The sequence below is a fragment of the Ammospiza caudacuta genome, chromosome 2 (genome assembly GCF_027887145.1).
Source record: "Ammospiza caudacuta isolate bAmmCau1 chromosome 2, bAmmCau1.pri, whole genome shotgun sequence".
Classification (NCBI taxonomy): Eukaryota; Metazoa; Chordata; class Aves; order Passeriformes; family Passerellidae; genus Ammospiza; species Ammospiza caudacuta.
In genome coordinates, this window is record NC_080594.1 from 32,916,943 (window position 1) to 32,942,848 (window position 25,906).

The 25,906-nt window shown below is 39.7% G+C and overlaps 1 protein-coding gene across 6 annotated transcripts; it reads left to right on the plus strand.

Moving 5' to 3' along the window:
* Positions 1-746: 746 nt before the first annotated feature.
* Positions 747-23,762, plus strand: KEL (Kell metallo-endopeptidase (Kell blood group)). 6 transcript variants are annotated; one of them, XM_058824612.1, is made up of 19 exons: positions 747-822; positions 1,381-1,534; positions 6,585-6,726; positions 8,074-8,277; positions 8,845-8,969; positions 9,911-10,057; positions 10,281-10,343; positions 11,392-11,466; positions 11,857-12,002; positions 13,252-13,375; positions 13,874-13,984; positions 14,830-14,928; positions 15,456-15,533; positions 15,989-16,092; positions 16,938-17,048; positions 19,081-19,148; positions 19,384-19,541; positions 20,359-20,451; positions 21,644-23,762. In XM_058824612.1, the coding sequence occupies exons 2-19, from the start codon at positions 1,517-1,519 to the stop codon at positions 21,818-21,820; spliced, it is 2,043 nt and encodes a 680-aa protein (XP_058680595.1). In that variant the 5' UTR covers positions 747-822; positions 1,381-1,516; the 3' UTR covers positions 21,821-23,762. The 6 variants fall into 6 exon arrangements, with proteins under 6 accessions (XP_058680595.1, XP_058680599.1, XP_058680591.1 ...); XM_058824616.1 differs by having other exon boundaries at positions 11,413-11,466; XM_058824608.1 differs by having other exon boundaries at positions 748-822; positions 11,278-11,466.
* The last annotated feature ends 2,144 nt before the right edge of the window (positions 23,763-25,906 follow it).

The window sequence follows — 25,906 nt, forward strand, 5'->3', positions numbered from 1 at the left end:
TGCTGTAATTATGAAGGTGGAAGAGTTCAGATACAGTTAAGACAGATAAATAAACTCAATATTGTCATGAACAAATTTGTCCATATAGTTTACAAAGATCTCTTCACTGTGAGATCTCAATTGTGGCTAACAAAAGACTGTTTTGTTGCTTTCATTAAATCTCAATTTAAGCGAGAAGTATTTGCAAATGGATTCTGATGTTAAGGTGAAGTGACACGCTGCAAGGAAAGAAAGGTCAGTAGGGACCTTTTTGTCAGTATGCAAGAACTTTCTTACTGTATTTAGAGCTGTTTGGTAAATATAGAAATATATAGCTACCAGTAACCTGAATGCTAAAAAGAACTGGGAGTAAGTAACTCATTTCAGCCATATAAGAAATCTGTTGTGACAGTAAAGTGTTAAATTATGCAAGCACTACAGAAATAGGGAAAAATCAGGTTGATAGGAGCTCTGAACAACTGAGCAGATATCAAATTATCTTCAGACTAGTGAACCAAGATATAACATTCTTCTCAGAGACTTGCAGCCTGGGGAGGCAAACAGTCCCATCCTGGTATTCTGCTTTTTTCAAGCACTTTGGAAGCTGATACCAAATTGGTCCCCACTACCTCTCAGCTCACAGTTGCCAATTGGGAAGGTCTCAAATCCCAATGTCTCACTCTCCTACTCAGTTTTTAATGTCTCAGAGAAGTAATCTGGCTTCCCAGTCCTCAAAGCAGAGAAACCTCCCTCCCAAATCTTCCCAATACTCCTCCTTAAATAAGCAAAGACACATAGGCTGGCCATCTTCCAAGAAGCAATGAACAACTGTAAATAGAATCAGTAATTAACGATTTTCTTTTTCTATGACTCTTAATGGGAAAGAGAAAAAGTCAGATGTGTTCACTCCTTGAATGGACACTAGGGCGCAGATGAGAGAGCGAGAGCAAGAAGCAAGTCAGCACCTTGGCTTTTCCTCGTGGGAGGAGGAGCACTAGGATCCCTAGCCCACACTATCTAGCAATAGGCAGAAGCCTGCAGGCCCCAAGGCAACAGCAGGTTGAAACAGGCTAGTGGCAGGGAGAATATCAGACCGAAACAGGCTTGTTGGGTGGGCAGGATAGTGAGACTGCTGGAGAGAAAAGAAACAGCGACTAGCTGAGAAGAGGCTGAGGGAGATAGAGAATCACATACTTCTGTTCAAAAAGATTTCCGCGGAGCTCCAAGAGACAGAAAGGCAGGTGGGTCACAGAGACACAGAAGGGAGGGAAAAATCCTTTTATGAGAAGTAGAGGTGTTAAGAAGGTGGGTGGAGAGTTGCAGAAACACCATTTCCCTCCCTCCCATTTTCTCTAAGGGTGTTTGTCTCTGAGCTTTTCTTCTCACTTCCCCTCCCCACAGCAAACAGCCAAGCTGGGAAGAAGAGATTGTCTCTGGACTCAGCAGAGCGTGTGGGCACAGAAGACTGATAGCAACCAAGTAAACAGAGTTCACAACTGTGGTAGCCACAGGAGCAAAGCCTGCTGGGGTGACAAGCATGAGCACTGTTCCACAGGTAAGGAAATGGGTCTGTCTTGTAATCTGCTGAGGGAGCTTCATTGCACACCTCTCTTTTCCTTCCCCTTTCATAGCTACACTGCTTATTGCCTTGGGAGACTGAGGTAGTTGAGTTTTTCACAGTTTATATCCAGAAAGGTCTTGTCCGGGTCTCAGAATTAATGATTTGGGATATGATGTGATGATTTAGGGGTTCTTGCCCTTCCTGTTAGTCACCCTAATGGCCGTTCTGAGCTCTGTTTGAAGTACTGACCAACAAGTAATAATAGTAATAGTAAAACTATTAGTAGTAGTAATAATGATAACAACAACAACAACAATAATAATAGAAATTATAATGGCATATTTTATTCTATCTCCATTTTTTCCAGCAAGGTTTTATTAGAAAGTACTTACATAGAAATGTGCAGTTTCTCCCTATAAATAGTTGTGGATAAGCAAGGCATAGTTTTTGGAATGTGAGAATGACATGGTGAGCCTAATTGCTTCCCATGTAGCGTGGTGTCCTTTTTCTGCTTTGATGTCTTATATAAATAACTAGCAAAGTCTTAATTGCATATTTACAGACAAATTGCATTGAACTGAACTGTTAGCTCAAGATTGCTGAAAAAGTACAAAACATTCAAGGGCAACAGAGATAAATGAAGTGTTCTGTGTTACTAAATAATACAAACACTGAAATGTGCATGTGTTCTTACATTGAGATCTGTTCAGTGTGACTGTGGCTGTAATGCAAACAGTCACTTATATTTATCTTGTCTGAGTTTTTATAGTTGAAGAATTTGCAGAAATGTTTGTTTTGTATATCCGTTCCAAAATTTCTGTGTGATGAAGATCAAACCATAATCATAATTTCAGTTGTTGGCCATGGTTTTGCTTCACAGTTTTAGTACTCCAGAATACAATTCAGCAACCTTTCTGTTTCATATTTAATTTGAGCGGTTTGAAACACAGGCTAAAATATTTCTCAAATGGCATTTAATGGGCTCAATTTATGTGCTTAAATAATTTGCTGACAAAAGATGAATTTAGAAAATGAAGGTTTTTGTGATATTGGGGTATTAGTCTGAAAATATGCCATCCGTGTGAGTAATGTGATAAACAAGATTTGGGTAACAGCCAAAGTCAGTAATTCATGAATAATCTACTGGCTGAAAAACAATACTGCTACATTATCTGGTAAACAGTTATGAAAAATAACTTCATTTCTCTCTTCCTTTGATCTCTTTTTTAAAATTTACTTTATTTTCATGAAAGCTAGATGCTTATGTTTCTGTAATAGCACTAAACACTGTGAAAATGCAAGGTGAGAAAGAATTAGGGAGAGTAACTTCAACTCCCTTCAGAATTCAGGAACAGCTCACAAAGAAAAAGAAGGAGATGCTCAAGGAAAATCAAATTCTTTGGCTGATTTAGTTGTATCAAACAGTTCTTGCTTTAGTGATAACAGTACTTGTCATGCTATCCCAAGTCATGCTTGCCTTTGAGTCAGATGATAAATATAGTACATTAATTTTAAGTCATACATTTTGATAATTTACAGTTATTAGACTTAATCTTTTAATGATTTTACGGCCGTTTGTTCTCACTTAGCCATAGTGAACACATTTACATTTGAGCATTTGCACATGCTTAAAAACATGAAAGGACTGAAACTGTAGTGGAAATTAGCATCTTTATGCTAATACTGATTATTCTTCTCACCCATAAGTGAGGCCTATGAAGAAAAACCCTGTCAGAGGTTGAACTCTTTTTATCCTTTTCCACTGGCTTGTTCAAACCATTCACTTGTATCTTTATATGCTGCTTGCTGGATGAAGCAATCAGGTCTCAAAACATACCACAATAAAGTGCTGCTGCTTCCTATAAGCTATGTAATGTTCCTGTATCCTGTGCCCTGGAAGTGTTGGTATGCCACCTCTGGGTCTATCTAGTTAAATTCACACTTCTGCCTTGGCCAAGAATCACTGCCTTAGGTCTGTATTTTAGTGCCTGTGAATCACTTAATCCCTTGTGGCATAAAAGTGAAATTCATTCTAGATCAAGCATCTGACAGGGATTTTGCTCTGGTCAGTATCTGTCTAAGAGTACTGAAAAAGCAGGTATTTGTCTGTCTAGATTTGTTTAAGCTGTTGTCATGTAAAAGACATAAAGGAGGACTAAATATGACTGCCCTCCTCTTTTTTCTCTGTTTATGTAGGTCCACAATTTCTCTCAAATCCCATCCCAGTTAGAGAGGCAAGATTAGAAAGGAATTTATTATGGAAGGTGAAGTGTTTCAAGAACAATATTTATGTTTATGGTTCACATAACACAGACCATAATCCAGTTTCTACATAGAGGTCCACAACCAATTTCCACTACCCTGTCATTTGTTTTGTGCTGTGTTATTATTTTGGGCATGCTGCTCTCAGCCAGGTACTTCTCTAGTTGTTTCACAATGGAGATTTGAGGGGGGCAGTGCTGTTTCTCTTAGACATTTTTAAAACTCTCTTATTTGATGCATTTTGGATTTCAAAATAAACATCATGCATAGGCCTGAAATAGGCCAACTGTTAACCAAAAATTCATAAGAAATTCAACAGAGAGTCTTGAAATTCCAGTTTCTTGCTAGTATCTCCACAGTCATGCCATTTATGACTCAAAAGAGAGAAACAGATGTCTTCTGATAGCATGAAACCAAATAATTGCAAAATTGTTACTATTTCATTATAGGAATAGGCCAGATTTTCTATGTTAAAAACAAGAAGTTTATTGCAGCTGAGAAGTCAAGAGAATTGTGAATGTAAATCATTCAATCTTTCCTAAAGGGTGAAAGATGAAGGCTTGCATGCCAAAGAGTGGTTTTTGTATTTCCTTTACCAGCTAAGCTAGTTTTCTTTCACTCAGTTGCCATACGGTTACTCTCTTACTCCAGGAGTAAAACAAGTGTTTTGCTACAGGGACTTATGAAAGGAATTTGGATTTCATCCTTTGTAGTTTGTACTCTGTACTTTGCCAGTATGATCATGTTCTGTATCTAGCAACTTCTAATGTCACTTGTATGTACTTGCTCTCCATTTGATTATTCTGTATCTTTCCTGAAGAAGTCAGAAGAATAGGATTTTAAAGGAGAAAAGCATTAGGCACTCAACTCTTGTTAGTAATTTCCAGGAGTTGAAAGCCTTTGAAAGGTTTTTATTCAAGATTGAATAAAATTCACATTTGAAAGATTAGAAAATGATGAGGTCTGTTTTTCTATTGCTTATTTTTGTTTTCCCTTCTATTAATGTTTTTGTGCAGAAGTCATAAATCATATATTAGTACAGATGATTAACAGCAGACTCATTCATTTCCTTAATGTTCCCTTAGGAGAAGGGGCATATACTGTGACATACTTACATTTCTGTAAAGATTTTGCTCCATTTCTTGTGATTTTTGTCAAGATCCATGTTTCCTGCTTTTGTGGCAAAGAACATAGATACCGAGAGTGGTGACGAATGCAGTTTAGCTGCTGCATGTCAGGGAGCAGCAAAGGCGGAAGAGAGGTGACAATCTGAAACCTGAGAGTCATGACAAGGCAGGCAAGAAGCAATGACTTAAAAAGCAAGGGGTGCCCCCCTCAGTATGGGCATGAGGGGTGTAAGGTAGGATTGGTGACACGGCCCAGGGTCAACCAAGAGTGCAGATTGCCAGGCAAGTACCTTGTGAGGAGACAGTTCCAAGGGAAACCTGCAGAATCAAGTCTGTAGGTGATGGTCAGGATCCAGATCGATGGCATGCCTGTCCAGACAAAGGCATGGCTGCCATTGCAGCAGAGCTCAGATGGAGACCGCACAGGAGAGCTGCAGACAGCCAAGTGAAGAAGTGGGCATGTGCACTAAGGCTGCCTTTTGGCTTTCCTCAAAGAGTTCCGAGGCCTGATAAGGTTTCTCAAACAGATTTCTTTTATCAAAGGATCAGGATAGAAAAGGGAGATAAACTTGAGCCTGTAGGGACAGTACAAGCCAGGCCCTGACAGTGACATGTAGGACTCTCCAATAGCACTTCCATCAGCTTTCACAGCTGTGAGATTTTCTCCTTGTTTGCTACAGCTGAGGTTTTCCATTATCTTCTGGTTTTTCCCCCATTCTGCCTCCCTTTTATCATTGTATACTCCTATTCAGTCATTTAACTTTTCATTTTTTTTCAGTTCTTTCCCTTTCCTTATATATCACCAGTATGCATTCCAGTGTCTGTTCTTTCATAAACTGCTGTTCTCCAGTGTTATGTACATCAAAGTATGCAGAAGGAGCGAAAATGTCATACTATCTAACTATAGGTAGGTAGATGTTAGGGATATATCTTATGATAGTCATCTAGCTTCCTTTGCAGCCAACAGAGAAAAGGACAAATAACTCTGGAGAATGTTTCAGCTCATCCTAAAACAGATATCTAAAACAGAAGGTGTACTCATTATGTCTCTAGCCTGTTCCACAGACAAAATGAGACATCTAGATTATGAAGAAAACTAAATTTAAGTGACATAAAACCTGTCTCTATATAGGATCTAAGCAATTTACAGTTTACTTCAGTTTCTAGAATAGAACAAATATTTTCTCTCACTTGAATTGGACTACAGGGCTTCGGATGCAGTACTTTATTTCTTGAAGAGAGATCTGAAATTAGTGCTCAGATTACCAGACTCTAGCAGAATAAAGAACCAACCACCAGTCATAGCCATCCTATTATTAGCTTTATAGACTCAAAAAGGCTTTGATATCTTCAGGAAGTATATGCAAGGTGATTCCATAAACCAGAATGAACCATGGAGGGAGAAGTCTCCTCATAGCAAGCTGGATTGTCAATGAGTAATTCATAATACTGTGCAACAGTTATAGCTTGAAAAAATGGGGAAGTGAAGAGAGAAAGCCCATGGGAGTACAACATGTAGATGACTTGGATGATTATTGGTATTTTGGCACTAGTCGTGTGAATGATTTCCTAGTAGATTAAGTGGGAGATGGAGTATGTTATTAGTGCTAACCTTAATATGAATTTTTCTTTCTTGATTTTTTCTGTCTCTTCAGACCTGTGACCAGGAGCTGAGAACAGGTGCAAAGAAAGAACGATGCCTTCAGGGGAAAAGCCTACTTCTGTGTGCGCTTCTTGTCAGTACTCTCCTTGGCTTTACATTGCTTATCACCTACTTCGTGATGACTTGTGCTCTAGGTATAATATGAGATACCCTTTTCCATTCTTCCTCATCCACCCCATTTTTAAGATCCCTTTCTCTCTTACCTGCCTCCACTGAGTTTTAAGGTTAACATCAGTATTAAGAATCACACTTTCAGAATCTCCAGGAATCATAGCACCTTTTGTTAAAAAGGTACATTTTTCTACCTCTTCCTTGAGTCACAGTGAGAAGAGATCCTCCATGTCTATCATCCTCTGCCTGCTATTTAATATGCCTGAGCCCAGTTTTGAGGGAGAACAGCATTATATTGTATTGCACCTCATCAGTCTGTTCTGGTCTCTCTGCAGTCAAGAAACTGAACTGAATCTGAGACTTGGAGCTCCTCTTTTGCCTTTCTATCTCTGACTGAAGTCCAGTCCTGGTTTTCTAGCCTAGATCAGTGCAGTCATAGAGTAAAAGCAAAAGTCAGAGTTTCTTGCTAATGGAGAAGCTGGAAGTATAGATCAGAAACATTAATTTGCCTTCCAAATTTGCAAAAGAGCTATCTGCAGAGTGGTTCATGTGAATATCTCTGCATATAGAAAGCTCAATACAGAAGGTGCATTTATATTGGTGGATATAGACATTCCCTGCTCCAAAATAAGCTCTCTTGAATCTTTACCTAGCTTTTTTCTTTAGCTCTTGTCATATGTTAAAGACTGCAGAGACCAAGGAAAATCTGTTTAGATCTAGTCCTTTTCCACTCTGCCTATCTTCTCCCATGTCAACTTTGAAACCATAGTATGGGAAGACTTACTTTGATTTACAGGTGGATTATTTCAGTAAATAATTGATCTGATCTGTTGTTGATATAAGATACTGAACTAAAATGACTATGCATAACCAGCAATTTGAAGCAGTTTAGAAAAAGAAAATTATAGATCAAAGCAAGATATTCTAGAAATATCCTTGTCCTCTTTTGACAAATGTCATGCTGAAAAATATTTCCCATACTTGAAAAAACACATTTTTAATCTGATCTCATTTCTTTCTCTGTGCTATGTCCTTCTCTTACATCATATATTGACACCATGAGTTGCTTTCTTGTTTATCGTGTGGCCAAATTTGGCTGATTCAGAGGAAAGACTTTGAGAAGGCAGAATAATCCAACCTGTGGCTGCCTAGATAGTACAAACAGAGGACAGTCTTCCTGGGATGTGAAAGAGAGAACACACTTCCTTTCCATTCAGCAATATCTTACAAAGAATTCAACACGGCATGCAAAGGAGCTTGTACCAAAAATAAGTTTTTTGGGGTAAATGTCCCCTAAAAGATTTTTGTTTGTAGTTATTCTCACTCTCTACTATTACTTCTCAGTTCTCTCTTATTTACTTCCTCTTCAGGATCCTGTGATGCTGAGTCAGATCCTGCTCTGTTGGAAAGACTTCTGAATTCTAGGAATGACACTGTTAACCCCTGTGAGAACTTCTACAAATATGCCTGTGGCAGATGGGAAGGCAAACAGTCAAATAGAACCAGAGAAGAATCACTAAATGTATTTGATGTGTTGTTGGAAGAAAACCTGTTGATCCTGAAAAGGCTTTTAGGTAGGGTCAGATGATTGGTGTGTTACCTTCAGCATCTGCCTTGGTCAGATCTGACAATAGTAGTGACTGAGAGCAAAATCATTCCTAACAGGGACTGAGTCCCCTCTCTTCGTTCTTCTATCATTACAGGTACAGATTTATTTTTTGAGCATGTCATGTTACAGTAGCTGCATTTTAAACATTTTTATTTCCTCTTGCCAAGTGTAACAGATGAAAGTCACGCTTTAAATTCTGACAGCAACCCAAGCCATTTTCCTGTTACCTTGTCAAAGTAGGCCATTGTTGCTGTGCTAGTCTGAATGTGCACTCTGGTGATGTGTCCTGCCTCCATGGGGGACTGAAGCCTAGATATGTGCCAACTTCCTGTTATGCTCCTGTTTCCATGCAAAAAACCTCACATATTTGGCCTCAGGAAGAGTCATGGTGCCAGAAGGTCCCTTGCTTTGGGTCACTGTGGGAAATGTGGATGCATTTGTAAAATGTTCTTAAAACTGTTCTCTGCTCCAATGCTGTCCCACCTTCTTTCTAAATTGCTTTTTAAAATTTTAAATCTGCTTTTTTCTTCAGAAAGTCCACAGTTTGGGATAAGAGGCTCAGCCAAGGAGAAAGCAATACGATTTTATCGTTCCTGCATGGATACTGAACGAATAGAATCCCAAGGAGCTCAGCCACTGAAGGACCTCCTAAATGAGGTGAATGTTTGTGCTGTTTCCTCTCCCTCAGGAAGAGAATTCCAGCAGGGAGAAGGAAAGTGGGCAGGTGTGGTCATACAGTCCTGTATGATGTAACTTTCATAGAATCTGGCCCTAGTCATGGTTCACAGCCCAACTTCCAAGTGATAAATCTTCTAGCTTTAAATGCTGTTTTAAGAACTTTTTAAGAACTGATTTTCTGACATCAGGTACCTGAATCTCTCCTCATAACCTTATATATTACTGAAGGATGGTAAAAAAATCAAGTCTACAGAGAGGGGTTATGTTTCATCTCAAAAGTTTGGTTCAGTAGGATCTGACTCACAGATTGGGGAGCATCTTGCAAATGGATGAAATTTTTCTGTCTAAAACGAGATGATTATTCAGTAATCCAGGCTGCCAGGAGAGCTTGTTTAAAGGAGAAAATCTTCTCTTTCCATTCTGAGAGACTCCTCTTGGTGCCAGGGAGGGCTGGGCATCTTCCTTCCAGCAAAGAGCACTTATGCTGTGTGTCCAAAGAGGATGCAGAACCTTCCAGCAAAAGGAACAGAGACTACAGGCCCACCTGTGAATCTGCTTGTCAGGGAGGTGGGACCTGTAATCACTGATCCCTGTTTGTCCTTCCAGATGTCTTCAGAAAAATGATACCTATTTCCTGTCTCCTGCTTATCCAGCATTTTTTTCCTGCACACCTTACTCTGTTATTAATTACGATTCCTTTTCCTTGTCATTTTGCAGTTCATTGCTTTGCTTAAGGGAAAGTGTCAGGTCATTCTAAAGCCAGCAGGATATGTAGAACACCTCATGAGTTTCCCCTGGTGCTTTTGCTCTGTTGCTTCTTAGTTATCAGAATGACTAAGCTTATAGGTGTAAAAGGAAAAAAATTGTAAGTACAGATCCAACCAGTTTTTCTCACTTGCAGCATTTCTGTCTTTTTCTAGGTTGGTGGATGGCATAACACAGGTGTGGGGGAAACAAAAGATTTTAATGAAACTCTTCAGATTCTCATGAGCAGATACAGCACCTTTCCATTTTTTAGAGTACATGTGGGACCCACTCCTTTTGACCCCAAGACCAATATTATCCAGGTGAGCATGCTAAAGAAAGAGCATTATTAAGGAAGCATTGTGAGTAAAAAGTCAGACCAAGACTTGCTCAAGTTAAGCCTGTGTCCTTCTTTGAAGAACTAAGCAAGCATTTTCCAAAAGTAAAAGGAAGTTAATAGCATCTCAAATTCCATGATACAGAAAATACCAAAATATCCTCACATTTGCATTTCTGAAAATGTTTTTTCTTTACTCCTTCTTGCAGATTGACCATCCTGAGTTTGATATTCCACTTGAGAGTGAATTCAAAGAGAAAAATTATCTTGAGGTAACATATCAGAGGCTGAAGAAAGGTAAAAATAGCTATTTGATGTAGGGATCTCCTTGAATTGCCTCCTGGTTCAGAGTGGTCTGTTTCCATGGGTTACGGTCAGTGACCTCTGAAAATGCCTCCAGAAGGAATTCTTTACAAAACTCAACTTTTCCAAAGGATAGATTGTAAAATGCAACCCATTTTAGCCACCAGGTTTAAAACTTCTAGTTTAGAATGTTATAGTTACAATTTTTTATAGTTTTTATAGTTACAATTTTTCCTGAACCTGGGCTTCCTTTTAGTGTTTGCCTTGAACGAATGTTTTTTAAAAAATGTTTTTGTCCAAAATATGGCTTTATAACAAAATTTGTGTATTGCAGGGAGGGGTATCTAGCATTTTTCAGCTTATTTTAAAGTGTTTGAACATATTTTGGGGGAAATAGTTCTTTGACCTTGGGACATTGTAACAAAATGCACTTTGTCGTTTCTGAACTTCATGAAAACTGACTTATGTCAGTTTCTCAATCAGAGCCTTTCAGAAAAATCATCCCAAAACCTCCTGAGTTATCATATCTGAAAGTTTATGAAAATAGAAACAAGAAGTTGACATTTTCTGTCCATTAAAATACTGGCTCATTATATCACTGAATTTCTCTCCTCTGACTCCAGAGATATAGGCCTACATCTCTAAAGTTATTCTAGTATTTGAAGTAATTGTGAGCTGACAGAAAAAGAATCATTAGGGAATTCACTGCTCTTCACTGAGAGAGGAGCTGTACTTGGCAAAGGGTATTCCACATGAACAATTACATAAGGATGTTGCAGCAAGAGGGCAATTTTAGGGATGGGGTGGCGATGGATGGATGGATGGATGGATGGATGGATGGATGGATGGAGTGACTAATTTTTGGTCACGTATCTTCCATTGAAGATATGCTCTGTATTGCAGGTTCTCCGTGTGTATCTTTCGTATTTGAAGAAAGTGGGGGTCCTACTTGGAAGGACAGAGGATGGTCCCCCTGACTCCTTTTCCCTGACCTTGTCCTTCATCTCTAACCTCCAGCGCTTTGTCACTCCACTGCAGAAGAGACAGCAGAGGGGGATGCTGTTCTTTCGCACTACCATTAGGGAGCTGCAGGTATCTGTGCCTTAAAGCTTGAGCAACACAATTACATGTGACTTTCATGACTTCATTCTGAAGATCCAGATCAAAAGAGATATGAGATGCTTTGTTTAAACGCCATTGTCTTGCAAATTACACTTGGAGCCTGTTGAGCTTTAAATAACCCAGTAACTTATGTTCTTTTACTCACAGAGTTTTTTCAGGCCCACAACTCTCTCCCCTCCCCAGTGCTACTTCCCTTTAAAAAAAGTCAGTTCTCATCTTCAAGATGCACATCATAAAAACAATTTAACTTGTGGAAAGTATCTCTTGACATTATTGGGAAGACTATCCTGGTTTCCCTATTATTTCTTGTGAGCTAGTTTAGATTCATAGTTCAGCATGTAAGCTTTGTTTTACTTGCAGGAGAAGGCACCTGCTATCGACTGGCTGGCGTGTCTCAAGGCTGTGTTCCATCCTGCGCCAATGGACCTCTCTCAGCCAATTGCAGTGCATGACATGGATTACTTAAGCAACATGTCAAAGCTCATCGAGAAATGGCACAAGGGAAGGTAGGAGCCAATATCTATTGTTGCAGTTTTTCATGCCCCAAGAAATATTTTCTTCAAATACCATAGGTTTAATAGATTAGAGGCTGCTGTGTTGGAGGCTACTGAATCCAGTAGTCTAACAATTGCAAGGCTTATATCCACAGATTTGGCCAGTGCTATGGCTTAGCATATATTCCCAATAGGTTTGTATATGCATGCACCATGTATGAACATACATCTAAAATAATATATTAATGTGTGTCACACAGAGAGGGAACACAGTGTCTTGACTGGCACCCAAAGCACTCATACCAACATGAGCACAGAATTGATTCTATTCCGCAGCTCCAGCTGATCGGGATTGGTCAGTACTAGTGAAATATGTGTGTGCACACGCATGATGTGGCTCACTCCAAGAGCAGGTCTTGGGTATTTAGTCTTCTGTAGAGAAGCTGGCCAAGATCTCCTGGTGTTCACTTGGGTATATCACATGAATATATGATTCCCTGAGCCTTGCAGCCCTATTTTGGTTGCTGATACTTTGGTGCCTTCCTGTTACAAGCACACTTATACTATCAGGTCTCTTCAGTACCTGCTCCCAACCACTAGTATTCCCAATAGCCAGCTCTCAGCCTGCTGCTCTCTCCAGAAGCTAGCTGGATCCAAAGTCCCTCCAATAGTCAACTCTCAGACTTGTCATCTCTCCAGCATTTAGTTCCATCTTCACACACAGTGATTAGAATGTTACTTAACAATAGCATTTAATAAGATAGGAGGACAAATCCTGGCTTCCATGTGCAGAGCTCAGTTGGGCAGACACCCTGGCAATCAGTTTACACTCAACCATTCCTTCTCATTGGCTTTCCTCTCCATTTTCCCACATATATTCTCCCAGTCCACCATGATCCTTCCCTTTCCCTGCCTTTGGTCCTTCCCATAAACATGCCATCATAAATCTTACATAATCCCACAGACCTCTCATAACATTCTATATGTTTCACCCAGTCCTAAAAAGTATCCTTCTCCAACTTCCCATAAAGAATTCTGTGCCCCAGCAGGGAGTTACCTCTTAAGTCTCCACAGTGTTTTGGGGAGTTTCTGTATTCAACTCATGTCAGTCATCCCTCTTTGATAGCCCCAGCTGTATTCCATTCAGAGTTCTTTGTTGTCATTGTTCAGGTTCCTAGGATTTCTCTGCCTCAAGTTACTCCTCTGACACTTATCTCTCTTCTGTGTTTATGGTTACCAGCCTTCAATCTTCTGTCTACAGGGTCCTTCACATTTATATGATTGTTTGTCTGGTTGGGAATCTCTCCCCAGCCCTTGACAGTCAATTCCAAGATGCACGCCTGGAGCTGTATAAGATCCTTTATGGAAAAATGGGGTCTAGAATGGTGAGTTAGCCTTTTAACAGTTTCTTCAGCCTCCCCAACAGCTGAACACTGTAGCTCATGCCTTCTGAATGTTCTCTTGATACCTTAGACAGATGGAGTTCTTAGCTCTGGGGAGAAAAACTACTCTCTCATGGTCATTAAGAGCTTCTTTTTTCCTCAAAAGAAATGTGTGAGTAGATATGACCCACAAAAGTTTAGAGAGCTCAGTGTACTGTATCATAGAGTAGGGAAAAATATATAGATGGTCACCTTTCTTCTATGGCTTTTTCTCTGCTAATGTACAAATCTGCATCTTGAGGGAAAGTAAGTGGAGTAAATCGTAAGGAAATAAATATTTTACTAGAAATTTTTATTGTGGTACCGTAAATAGAACTACATTACTTATTCACTACTTTCAATTTTAGACAGTGCTACTGTCCACATATCTACATATAATTTTAGTGATTTCCTATTTCTTTGTCCTCACTCTCACATGTCTCTACTTCTTTATTCCTACAGATCCCAGCTGAGCGCTGGAGGAAGTGCTTGTCTGATACCAGCTCTTTCTTTGAGCCAGTTCTAGGGAAGATGATTGTGCAAGAAATTTTCCCTGAGCAGACCAAGAAATTTGTAGGTATTCATCATCTTAACCCCTAAGCAGAGTTCAGCTTCGCCTCTTTCTTTTTTTGACATACCACCTTAACACCACATTAAGGCAGAAAAATCATGTGTAGGTTTCCTACCTTTTAACCCTCTGCTTATGCACTTCCCTTCCTATTTTGGGAATATGTCAGAACAAGACATTGGTGTCATTTTAAAATAATCAGTGCTAAATACCCGCTATTATCTTTGTCTCAACTGTTAGAAAAGTCCTGTGTGCAGCACCAATAGCTATGATAGCCCTACAAATACATGCAATCTCTGTAAACTCCCTAGAATAAGAGTATTAACAGTATTCATCATCAATGTGATATATCTCAATAAGATTTTCAATTGCAAAGATATTAAGCAGTCATTTGAAAGTATTCTGAGTGGATCTACCGTAAAAAGAACACTTGCCTGCAGTGTGGAAAAGATTTCCTGTTTGAGAAGGGTTGAATCAGATTGCCATAATTTTGGAAAGGGAGACACCAGCAAGAAATACTTGTGGATACTGAATTTTCATTTTGCTCAAGAGGGGAGGCAATTCTTCAAAATGGAATGAGAAGGAGTTGTCTCCCTCTTAGGTACCGTGAGAGGCCAGATGAAAAGGTGTGTGGGAGAGAATGGTGAGCCCTGTGAGGAAAAACTGGATTCCAGATAACTTAAGGCTAAATCACTGTAGAAAATGAAATCTCTTTCATCACACACACACACAAAATGGAATTTTCCCCCAGTTATTCTGTGGTTGAATTGCTAGAACATGGGAAGATGGTAACTAAGAGTGAGCAATGTCTTCGTGCAATTGTGACCATGCCTTCTTTTCTCCATGGCAGGCTGAGCAGATGTTCTCTGTGATCCAAGATGCCCTCTGTGACCGCCTGGATCAGGTGGAGTGGATGGATGAACAGACTCGCCAAAACGCTAAAGCCTTGGTGCGTGCAGAAGGCAGAAATTACTGAGGCCTTCCTTTCCTTGAAGCCTCTGGAGAAGGAATGGAAGAGAGCTACACCTTTATGTATTCCTACCTGCTTCTACAGGCACACAGTCTTAAACAGATGTCTTATTCATACTAAAAACTGAAGGTGGTTTTATAAGTGACAGCATGCATGGAAACATATGCTGATTGAGTGGCTCCATTTTTGTCTGTCCATGAATACTCTGAATAATTTTATTGAGATATAATTAAATTTTATACATCTAGTAAGGTTAAAAGCTAAAAAGCTGGATGGCAGAAGACAATACAAAGAAAAATAATAGAACAACATTAGGTCTCAGGTTGTAGAGCTGAGAAAGCAGAGCAGCAGATCAAGATGTCTTCTTGAAACAAGCTGTCCTTTTGAAGGGCTGACTCACAGATCATGCTCACGTTGGTTAGAAATAGCCTTTAAAAGGACTTGCAGAATGTGAAGCCTCCTATTGATCAAGTTTCTTGATGTTTCTTTGTTTGTTATTATTTTAGGTGTCCAAACTACACGTGGAGATTGGTTATCCAGCTCACATACTCCAGACTGACAAAGTGAACCTGGAATACCAGAAAGTGAGCTATATAATGTAAACATGCCTGCCTCATTATTGGCAGTTTACCTGTATCAACTGCTGTCTTGTCTGCTTACAAAAGAGGCTATGACCTCTGGAGCACATTTCCTACAGTTCATTTTTTGGGAACACGTGGGACCACAGAATGATTATCTGTTGCTTCTATATTGTTGCCTATACTGTTTCTTATTTAGACCTGTTGGCCTGATAAAAGTAATTTTTTACCTGTTTGTATGTTCTGTTTGGCCTTCAGATAACATTCCTGCCATATTTTAAATTGAAGGTCTTTAGAAATGGGAGAGAAAAAAACTACAAGTATCCCATTGGTTTCTGTTCGGATTAAGCCTTTTTTGATCCATGGGACTTTTCTTTTTCTTAATTTTTCTTTTTCTCAATTGTTCAATTCATTCCTCACTTATACCCTATGACAATCACATTCCCTGTCTCTTCCCTCAGCTGGAGATAAATGAAGACACGTTTTTCCTCAATGTGGTGGCTTGCTTGAAAGTACTGAGGGAAAATTCCTACCTGAAGCTCCTTCAGCATAACCCACAGAAAAAGTAAGTCAGATAGTGATCTGAAAAATATAACAAAACCACATACTTGTGAACCAGCTGAGGTTGGAAGGGACCTGTGGAGATCACCTAATTCAATCCTCCTGCTCAAAGCAGGATTAGTTAGAGTAGGTCACTCAGAACTGTGATAACTGTATATCTCTCTTTTACTGTGGAAGAGGAGGAAGGGCAGGTGGGAGCCAGTGGGCAGAATTGTATTCAATACCTCTGAAAGTGGTTTCACCAGTTCTGAATGTTGCTGCAAGTCTGCCTTGCTGCATCCTGCTTTAAAGAAACCTTGAATCTGGCAGGCTGTCCTTCATTGAGCCTGAGTAATGCTACCAAAGTACCCATCATTGTGAAGAGAGCACCTCTGAAAAAAACTCACTTTTTTGCCATGCTCCCTTAATTAAGGGGGATAGCTGGTTCTCCTGGACTTCTTAATAAAGCCAACAGCAAGCCACCGTGATGACAGGAATGCTGGTGGAGTCACCTCAAAGGCAGGACATAGGATGCTTTAGAAGGAAGGCAGCATTGACAGATGGGCTTAGGCCTTACACCTCCTGCACAGTATTCCATGCATGACTTCACAGGAGGCTACTAATCCTAATTTACTTGACATAGAAATTATGAGGGAGAATGTCTATGAAAACTAAGCTATTAGTTCTGATAATCTGTAAACAACTGAAGATTTATTTCTAACAAATAAACTCTAGAGAATGTGAATGTCATCATTTGCTGGTGCTGTGTGAACAGTTGAGCTTTTTTGGCAAGCTCAGTGAAGGAAAGGATCAAAGTGTGAGATAAGGCGTTAGTACATTCTCTAATTTCTCTTTTTATTTTGCTTCTAGCTGGCATGTGCACCCCTGGAGTGTGCATTCATACTATTCTATAAGCCACCACATGGTGGTCTTTCCGGCTGGAATGTTCCGCAGTCCTTTTTTCCACATGGAGTTTCCCAGGTATGGAGGGGCTTCAGAGGTGCAAGTTGAATGTAGTCCCTGGGCTGCACCATGCTTCTAGGAGGAATCTTAGCAGGTGGTCTGTCCCTAATTTCTTCTCTCACTGCATCCCAGAAAGACACAGGAAAGGAGGGAAGCCCAGCTTTTTCTAAAGCCACATGGATACTGCTTGATACATTCTGAGAGAGAGAGTGATTCATTGACTCTGCTGAAGCAAAATCAGAATCTAGGTGAAACTCAACTGACACAAAGATATTACTCCAGAGCAAAGAGGCAGAAGTCACATGTAGGTTAACTGCAAAGATATTCCACCTTTGCCTCTCATTTTCTAAATTCCAAGGATTCCTGCAATCTGACCCAGAGAAAATAGCAGCCTCATAGAGCAACTTCTTGTCAGAAGTCTTTTTCAAATGTGTCACAGTTCTTCTATCTTTGTCTTAAAGAAACCCTTTCTAGTAAGCAAATAGACTTTTAACTCTGAGTCTTCCCCTGCCATAACAACACTTCTCAAGACCATACTCCTCTGGTTCTGTTCTTTCATCATATGGAACAGATCTCTTAAGCAATATTTTTTCTGATAATAAAAGCACTCCAAACAGTTGACTGTAAACATATAATTCTATGTTCTTTTCGCCTATAGTGGATAGATACTTGTTCTAGTACCATTGTATGAAAAATAAGCTCACATTGTGGCAAGAGGCTGAAGTTCGAAAGAAACATGTTTCAGTTAAAACTAATTATTTTCTCGATGGTGATCTTCTAGTGCTTGGAGTATTTAATTAATTTATTATAGTATGAAGAAAAGGACATCTCAAAAGAATAGTAGAAAAGAAATTTTTTTCCAGTGGCATGGGCTGTCACTATATTTCTCTGTGAAAAAGTGTCTATGCCTTCTTATTCCTTTTGTATTCAGGTTAGTAAAGTACATTTTTCTCACTGTCACCTCAGTTGAGTGGACTGATAAATAAAACTTTATCAGCTTTTGGTGAGTTGGTATAATAGCATTTTCTCAAATGATGCTCCAGAGTTTAAACTTCACTGGCAAAAGCCAATTCAGGTGACTGTGAAGATAATTTTTAAAATAAGAACTCAGCAAAGCAGTACAATTATTATAGAATCGTAAAAAGGTTTGGGTTGGAAGGAACCTTTAAAGATTGTCTAGTTCCTCCCCCCTGCCATGGGCAGGGACATTTTCCACTAGACCAGGTTGCTCAGAGCTCCATCCAGCCTGGCCCTGAACACTTCTGGGGGTGGGGCATTCACAGCTTCTCTGGGTAAAATTTATAAGTTATCACCTATAGAGCTACTATTAGTTCCCAGTGATGGAATAATGATCTAGTACAAAAATTTCATGCTTCAGCAGTGTTAAACAGTGTATGGGAAGAAAGAATAAGCCCACAATTTCATATAATGGAAATGCATTTTGAGTGTTCTCTACCTTGTGATAGTACTGGTAAATTCATTGCATAGAACCATAGAAATTCCATTTGGAGGTTTCTAGGACAACTTCTTGGTTGTAGCAAGATTGCCCATGCTAGACCAGAGTAATTGCAGTCAAAACATCATGATTTCAATTTGCCTTGCCAGTTTTATGTATCCTTTCTCACTGGACAAAAGTTGCAAGATTGCTTCTCCAAACATCCTGCTTTTGTATAGTTACCGTTGTAGCTGCTGTTTGTGCAGCAGTTCAGACAGTAGAGGTTCAATAAGGACATATATCAACAACAACAATACCTGTCATTATTAATGAGCTAATAAAGGCAGAATCTCATTCATAGACTTTTCATTGTTATGATGGCTTATTAGCAACAAATACTTTAAAGTAAGCCCATAGTACAATTTTAAGCATAGGTAGGATAATTCACACTGGTCTTTGCACTTTTACATGCCTGAGTGACAATACATAGAAAGTGTTTCTGTGTGGTCCCAGAGTAGAACACTCCTGTGGAGCACACAGTTGTGCTTAGTATAAGAATGCTCCTCTGCCCTCTTTTTTCTTTCCAAAAGCACTCTTTTCATCTTTATTTTTCAGCGCTGTGAATTTTGGAGCCATCGGGGTCTTCATGGCACATGAAATTCTTCACTCATTCTATGGTTATGGTAGGTACTGGCTGTGGTGTCTTCATTTACTCTTCTAGGTCCCACTGGTACTTCCCCTTAGAGGATCTGAATTCCTAGTCCTTACATCAATATATACATATATTATTAAGGTAGATGAACTTAAGGAAAACATATTTCAGTCCATGCTGGCTACTAGGAATAATCAGTGATTAGAATGAGGAACACAGGTGAATGCCATAAATAGCTTTACTTCTAGGACTTTTTTCCCCCACAGTGTTGCCTGAGGGCTGTCCTGCGTGCAACAGGAGTGCACTACAAAGCTCTATAGACTGCTTGGTTGAGCAGTATGAAAGCTACAGCTCTAATGTCAATGGCACCTTCACACTGTTGGAGAATACAGCTGACACTGGAGGGCTCGCCATCGCTTACCAGGTATTGTGATTTCCTTCTGCAATCTCATGGTCTGACTACATAACACACAAGATTACCCTGCTACTCCTTTCTCCCACGTTCCCCTCCAGTTCCAGATTTCTTGCACACCTGTGCCAGTGGAGCATGAGCCCAGCATGTCCTCTGTTATTTCAGAGAAAGGTTCCTCACAAATCCTTGCTCATAGTCTCAATATGTCCATGTAAGACAATTTGTTCCCTTCACCACCTTTACTTCCCTGTTTAAATCATGCATATAAAAGCATGCTATTGTATATATGTTTATGTTATACTTGAGGAAATAAGCTGAGATATGAAACAGAACTTTGTGTGATGGTGAAATGACTCCATAGCAAGGTTTTCAGCAGTACCTTAGAGAGAATTTTTTGTTTCTTCATGCAGTACTTCAGTTTACCTGCTGAGGGTGGTGTGAGATACCTAGGTCTAAAATAGTACTTATTACTTTCTTTCATGAAGAACATTGGGCAGCAGAAAGTCTTTAATTCATAATCAAATACTTGTGATTGTTTTTTAATAATTTTCACTCTCTCATATTATAATTACCACATCCTATGACAATGTGTATATTGGTATCTGTGTAGCAGCATCTGAAATGGTAAGGAAAGTAATTATATAGTATTCTCCCACTTTAGATTTATTAAGGGCATGGGCAGCAGCAGAGAGCCTCAGAATGAGGAGAGAGATACAAACTTGCTAATTTATTAAATATATATTAGATTGATAGATTTCATTGACAGAAGACATGAGCCTGTGATACTGTCTAAGAAAGATTTATAATTATCCATTTTATCTCTCCACAGGCCTATAAGAATTGGCTGAAAAAGGACAAAGAAGAGGATTTACCTAAGATTGGACTTTCACACGATCAACTTTTCTACCTCAGTTTTGCTCATGTAACGAATTCTAGTCATGTGTCTTTTTCACTCTTCATTTCCTCCACACCCTTACAGTTTGTCTTTCTCAATATTCAATCACTTTTCCTCCTCTTCACAGAACTGATCCAGAATCTTATTTAGAAGCTAAAAATCATATTTACAGCTCCTAACCTGTTACGGATCTCAAGCTAACAAAAGGCCTGTCTGCAAATATATCTTTTACAAAGCACTGAAATCCACCAAAATTAAGTTGTAGCAGACAACTGTGTCAAGGAAAGCAAGCTTCTTTGCCAGCCTCTGAGTACTTTTTTGCAGTTGTGAGCAATCTTTTGCATGGACAGTAAAATATAACTGTAAAAGTCATGTTTCTGTCCCTCCCTTCCTTTATTCACTTCGCTGCCATGGTGCATAGCTGGATGTCACGTCACTCTGATTGATAGTGAAAAAAATGTTTCAAATGTTATTTAGAGACAAAGAACTAGAAGTACATGCACCCATAGTTCGCTGTTTCTGTGGGAAACTGCAGTAAATTGCGCAGCTATGCACAGCTGTGCTGCCAAGTTCCCCATGATAAAAGGGTGGGATTTCTGTGCTCAGAAAATCACATCCTTATAAGTCACTCTATTTGTGCAAAGGGAGAAGTTTTGTGTATTTATTAAGTCAGAGCAGTGCATGAAAAAAACAGCTTATTGGGTCTTTTAGAGTCTAAATGGCAGCTGCATCATTTGTTGATAAAAAATGACGGAAATCCTGAGAATGAATACTTGGATTGCTAGTTTAACACCAATAAAGTCACATAATCCTCCCCAAGTCTCTAGAGTAGTAATGGGATTTTGTGTAAGTGCACTCCTTTGTGGATGAGCACTCACTGATTTCACTTAAGAAGCTGAATCTAGATACTGAGACTTCTTTACCACGTTTTAGATAGAGTCCAAGGTTGCATGAGCCTAGCCAGGGTGGTCTAAATTTTCTGTTTTCTGGACTATGCAGTATAGAAAAAGTGCAGATGACTTGTCAGAGAGTGAAATGGGGACAGAGAAGTTTAAGGAAAGAGAAAACAATCCGCAGAAAATCTTGTTGTCAGCCATGAATGCACATTTCCTTGTTTTCTCTAGTGCCCTCTGACACATGCAGAGGCATGAGGAACCCTAAGTCTTGTTTACATGAGGACTTTCAGCCAAACTGACTTTTCTATTTTGCTTCCCTTCAGGCAATGTGTGGACACCAGGATCCAGAGAAGCTCCAGTCTTCCCTGAACACAGATCCACATAGTCCCTTGCCACTTCGTGTCTCTGGGCCTGTCAGCAATAGCCAGGACTTTTCCAAGAGCTTCCAGTGTCCCAGTGGAACCCCAATGAACCCAGACAAAAAATGCCGCATCTGGTAGCATGCATGGAAGAGGAGGAAGAGAGATGTGATCCCAGGGAGAGGAAGGCCTGACACATGGAAATATGACCATCTTCTCAGGGCCTCTAGGGTGGCACGGTGCTCTTATTCACTCCTTTGCCTTCCTTTTCTTGTTATCCTTTCCTCAGCATTTGATGGCAGGGAAATTCTTAAACTGATCTCACAAGGAAGGGATCTCCTCCAAGGCTCTCAGTGCTCTGTCCCAGATATGTGACAAGTCCCAGGGCAGCAAGGTGACTGGGCAGTTTCCAGTAGGCAACAGCTTGTGAGGAGCTGTGAACAGAAAGACTGCTGCATTAGTAGGCCCTCTGTTTAGTGCATTTGCCTGTCTGCTCCAGCAGCCTCACAGTCCTGTAGAAAGGGCAAGTCAATAAACAGGAGCTATAAGACTTGTTCGTGTCTTACAATAGCTCTTGGGGAAATCCTGTGGGTTACTGTGCAAACCACATGTAACTTACAAGAGAGGGAAGAATCCTCTTCTCTTCTCTTGCTAATAAATGGAGACAGGTGCTAGGAAAGACTCAGTGACTACAGCTTGTAGGCTGAAAGGTAAGTAACTTAATAATGAAGTTTACTGGAGGCCTTCTCTGCTCTGTTTTTGTTTCATCAGCAAAACTCAGACATAAGAGGAAAGAGGAAGGCTCCCCCATTAATGGGAGGGTAACTGGGGAGCTGGGAACAGATTATATTTATTTTCCAACAAAATCCTCTTTTTTAAAGTGTCTAGGGTTGAGGATATGGTAGAGGATGCAGTATGGGAGAGTCACAAAGGTTTCTAGAAGTTTCTGAAGGTTGAACAACTAGAATTCTAAGAGCTTCTCTGCATCCTGAACCTGGTTCTCTTCCTACATTTGTAAATATTTACCATCCAAGCAGAGGCATAGAATTGTTGCAGGGTTTTACTTTCTACTTGAAATTGAATGTTAGGTATTGTTTTTAATTTGCTTTAGAGCAAAAACAGAGTAAGAAACAACATGATTTGGGGTAGCAGAAGTGCCTAAAGTACATTCTTAAGAGCAATGTAATAATTACATCTATTTCAGGCTCTCATAATTAGAAAATTTATACCAATGTTCTAAACTTTACTGATGTTAATAAGTATACAAAATACTTACACCTTTTGCATACTCTTCAAACTGTTCTTGTTTATGGGAACATTTTTATTTTACTCATTATATTGGCAGCCAGGGATTGTTTGTGGAATAGATGATGGCAAGTGGAAACATCCCTTATCAATGTAAGCATTTTAAAAATAACTGTGTTAATCCTTTTCAAGTACTGACAAATACAGCAAAATGTTTCCCAAGAATGGACTGTTCAGAGATATTGTTTTCATTAACTAACAAAAATAGTAATAAAGTGTTTGCTTCTGAAAAAAAAAAAATTACTTTGATTGCAAATGCTTTATCATATTTATCTTTAAAGGCCTTTATCTTTTTTCTGTATTTGTACTGTTCACAATGTTGTCTGATGCTCTTAGTCAAACTTCACAAGTAATAAATGTAAATACTAAAATAATTTGAATTATTTACCATCATAAAAGTAACAAAATTAGGCTTGTACTTATCATTGCCATGTAAACAGTGTATAGTCTTCCTTCCCTTCACTCATTCAATTATTTTCTCCTAGCAGCATGTCCAGACAGGTTTTTTTTTAAGATGTTCAAAGCAAATAACATTGCATAACACTAAGTGTATAATATCGACATTATTTCAGTGTTCTGAGTCTACTTGGCTTCTGTGTTTATAAAAAGCAAAAGATACTGACAATATGCATTTTGAGGAGTATAACTTTTCTTGTATCTATCTTGTTAAGTATATGGGGAGGTACAGTTCCCTGGAATATGCTTTATTTTTTATTGTTCTTCCAATATATGTTGGATTTAATAATATTCTGTTTAAAAGACAGGGTCACTGGTGAAATTGGTGAGTTGAATAATTCTTGTTATTAGCTATGATGTTTTTACGCAAAGAACGTATGGGAAGTGCAAGAAGGGAAGTCTGGCTTAGAAAAAATTACTGAGAATTTATTATTTATTTACTTGTTTGTTTGTTTGTTTCTCAAGAAGCAAGAAAGAAGAAAAGAAAAAACACTTTCAGTATGTGCACAGGGTCCTTGCCCTTGTCTCCAGTGTTCTAGTTCAGTTCCCTGGGACATGGTTGGTGAGGAAAAGCTGTATTTTCCAGAAGGTGATCATGAAACACAGGTAGCTGTTCAAATTGTCATCATTCATGACCACAGAAATTATTTCAAGCTCTAGCTCATGCATAAAAAAACCCAAAAAACAATCCTGAGGAGAAGAGCCAGATCCAGGAGCAGATCCTTCACCGCTGAATTGTTCAGTATCTCTGAGCCCTCATGCTCCACCATATCGATCACCTCCATTCCTTCCCCTGTTGATGAGGCCACAAATGACTCCTCCATTTCCTCCCAGACTGTAAATGAGGGGAAAAGGGAACAACATAAGCTTTCTTCTTGCTCACTTCTTTAATACTTGAAGGCTTTTTATTCCCTGCATCCCTCCTATTTTATTCTCCCTGCTTTCTGAACTTTCAAATTCTCTTCACCTTCACTGTATGTTTATTTCCTCCTTCACCCCAAGCAGCTTTTCATTTGTACCTCTTTCCTCTCTCTGCTTCTTTTGTCCTTTTGTTTCTGTGATTCTGATTTTGAAATATTTTCTTTTAGTAATCCCTTTTTCTTCACTCCTCTTTGCATCTCATGTTTTTCTCCTTTCCTGTATTTTCCATTACAAAAGTTACCCCAGATACATTCTTTTATCTTTTCAGGGCCATGAGCAGTAAGCTGTAATAGCCCTTAAAAGCCTTGGCTGCAGCCTTTACCTGAATTCCATGGGTCTGCATTTAAGCTCTGGTCTGGGTCTCAGATCTCTGTTTGTGGTCTGCTGTAAATATACTTATCTCCAGCTCCATCTCTATCACAGCTGTGCCTGGACTCTGTTATTGTGGATCCTGACCTGCAAATTGACTCCTGCTTTGACCTTGAATGTGCCTTGTCCCAAGACTTGCTTGGTAGTCATGGGACTGTGTCTGACGGTATTTTCTTTCATTATTTCACCCTGGTCTCCAGGAGTGTTCTGGACCTTTCCTTTCAGATCTCAGTAGGGTGTGAGGGGACAGCTGAAAGAGGAGGCTGCAGTCAGGGCTGCAGGTGATCTAGGAAGCTTTAACAGCTATGACTGGCCTGAATTTGTGTGTCCCTCATTTCCTCTGCCCCGTGTGAGAGTAGGATTGGGCTCTCACTGGACCGTGTCTGACCCTGGTCATCATCGTGGGTTTGGTCCTCACACTGACTGGTATTCCTCCTTGAAGTAGAACTTGTCTCAACATTATGGACCTCCCTGGTGACCTCTTATCTGACCCTGACTGGCATCCCCAGGCCTGTCCTGTTTAGGCCTGTGGGATGGCCTTGCTATCCTACTCCTTTGAAGGCTCCCTATTCCTTAGGGATCATCTGACCTCCACTTCCCCTTGGCATATATCTTGTTGTTCCTCCTCTGGTTTTCCTTTTACAAAAAGAAATTTTTTTTCTTTGATGTCCGCACCTAATCTCATTTTCTGCCCTTAGCTGCTCTCCAAGCCCCTTATTTCTCATCTTCTCTCTTCAGCCCATCCTCTCACCTGCTGTTGGACTGCTTTCCTCTTCCTGTTCATTCTCAGCAGTGCGAATCATGCTCTGACTTTTCACTGGTACTGAGCAGTAAGTGCCCGGGAACAAACTCATCAGATAGATGGCAAACCCCAGGAAAATTATCAGCTTGGCATTAACCCCCATCTTATTTTGCTGTCTGGCACAAGACACTTTTCAGGTAATGGAGTCTGGACGTAGCTACCACCACGGTCTTGTTTGGGGCACATTGTGACATCATGACAGCATCTGACATACAAAGGTGTTGCATGCTTGTTGGGCATAAACACTGTGGACTTTCACCCTGTGTAGCTAAGAAGACCCCAAAGCAAGGAAAGAGTGTGAAATCTTTTGGGAATAATTGAAAAAAAAGTATGTCTCGGCTGAAAGGTAAAAAAGAGAATGAAGGGGTTAGGAT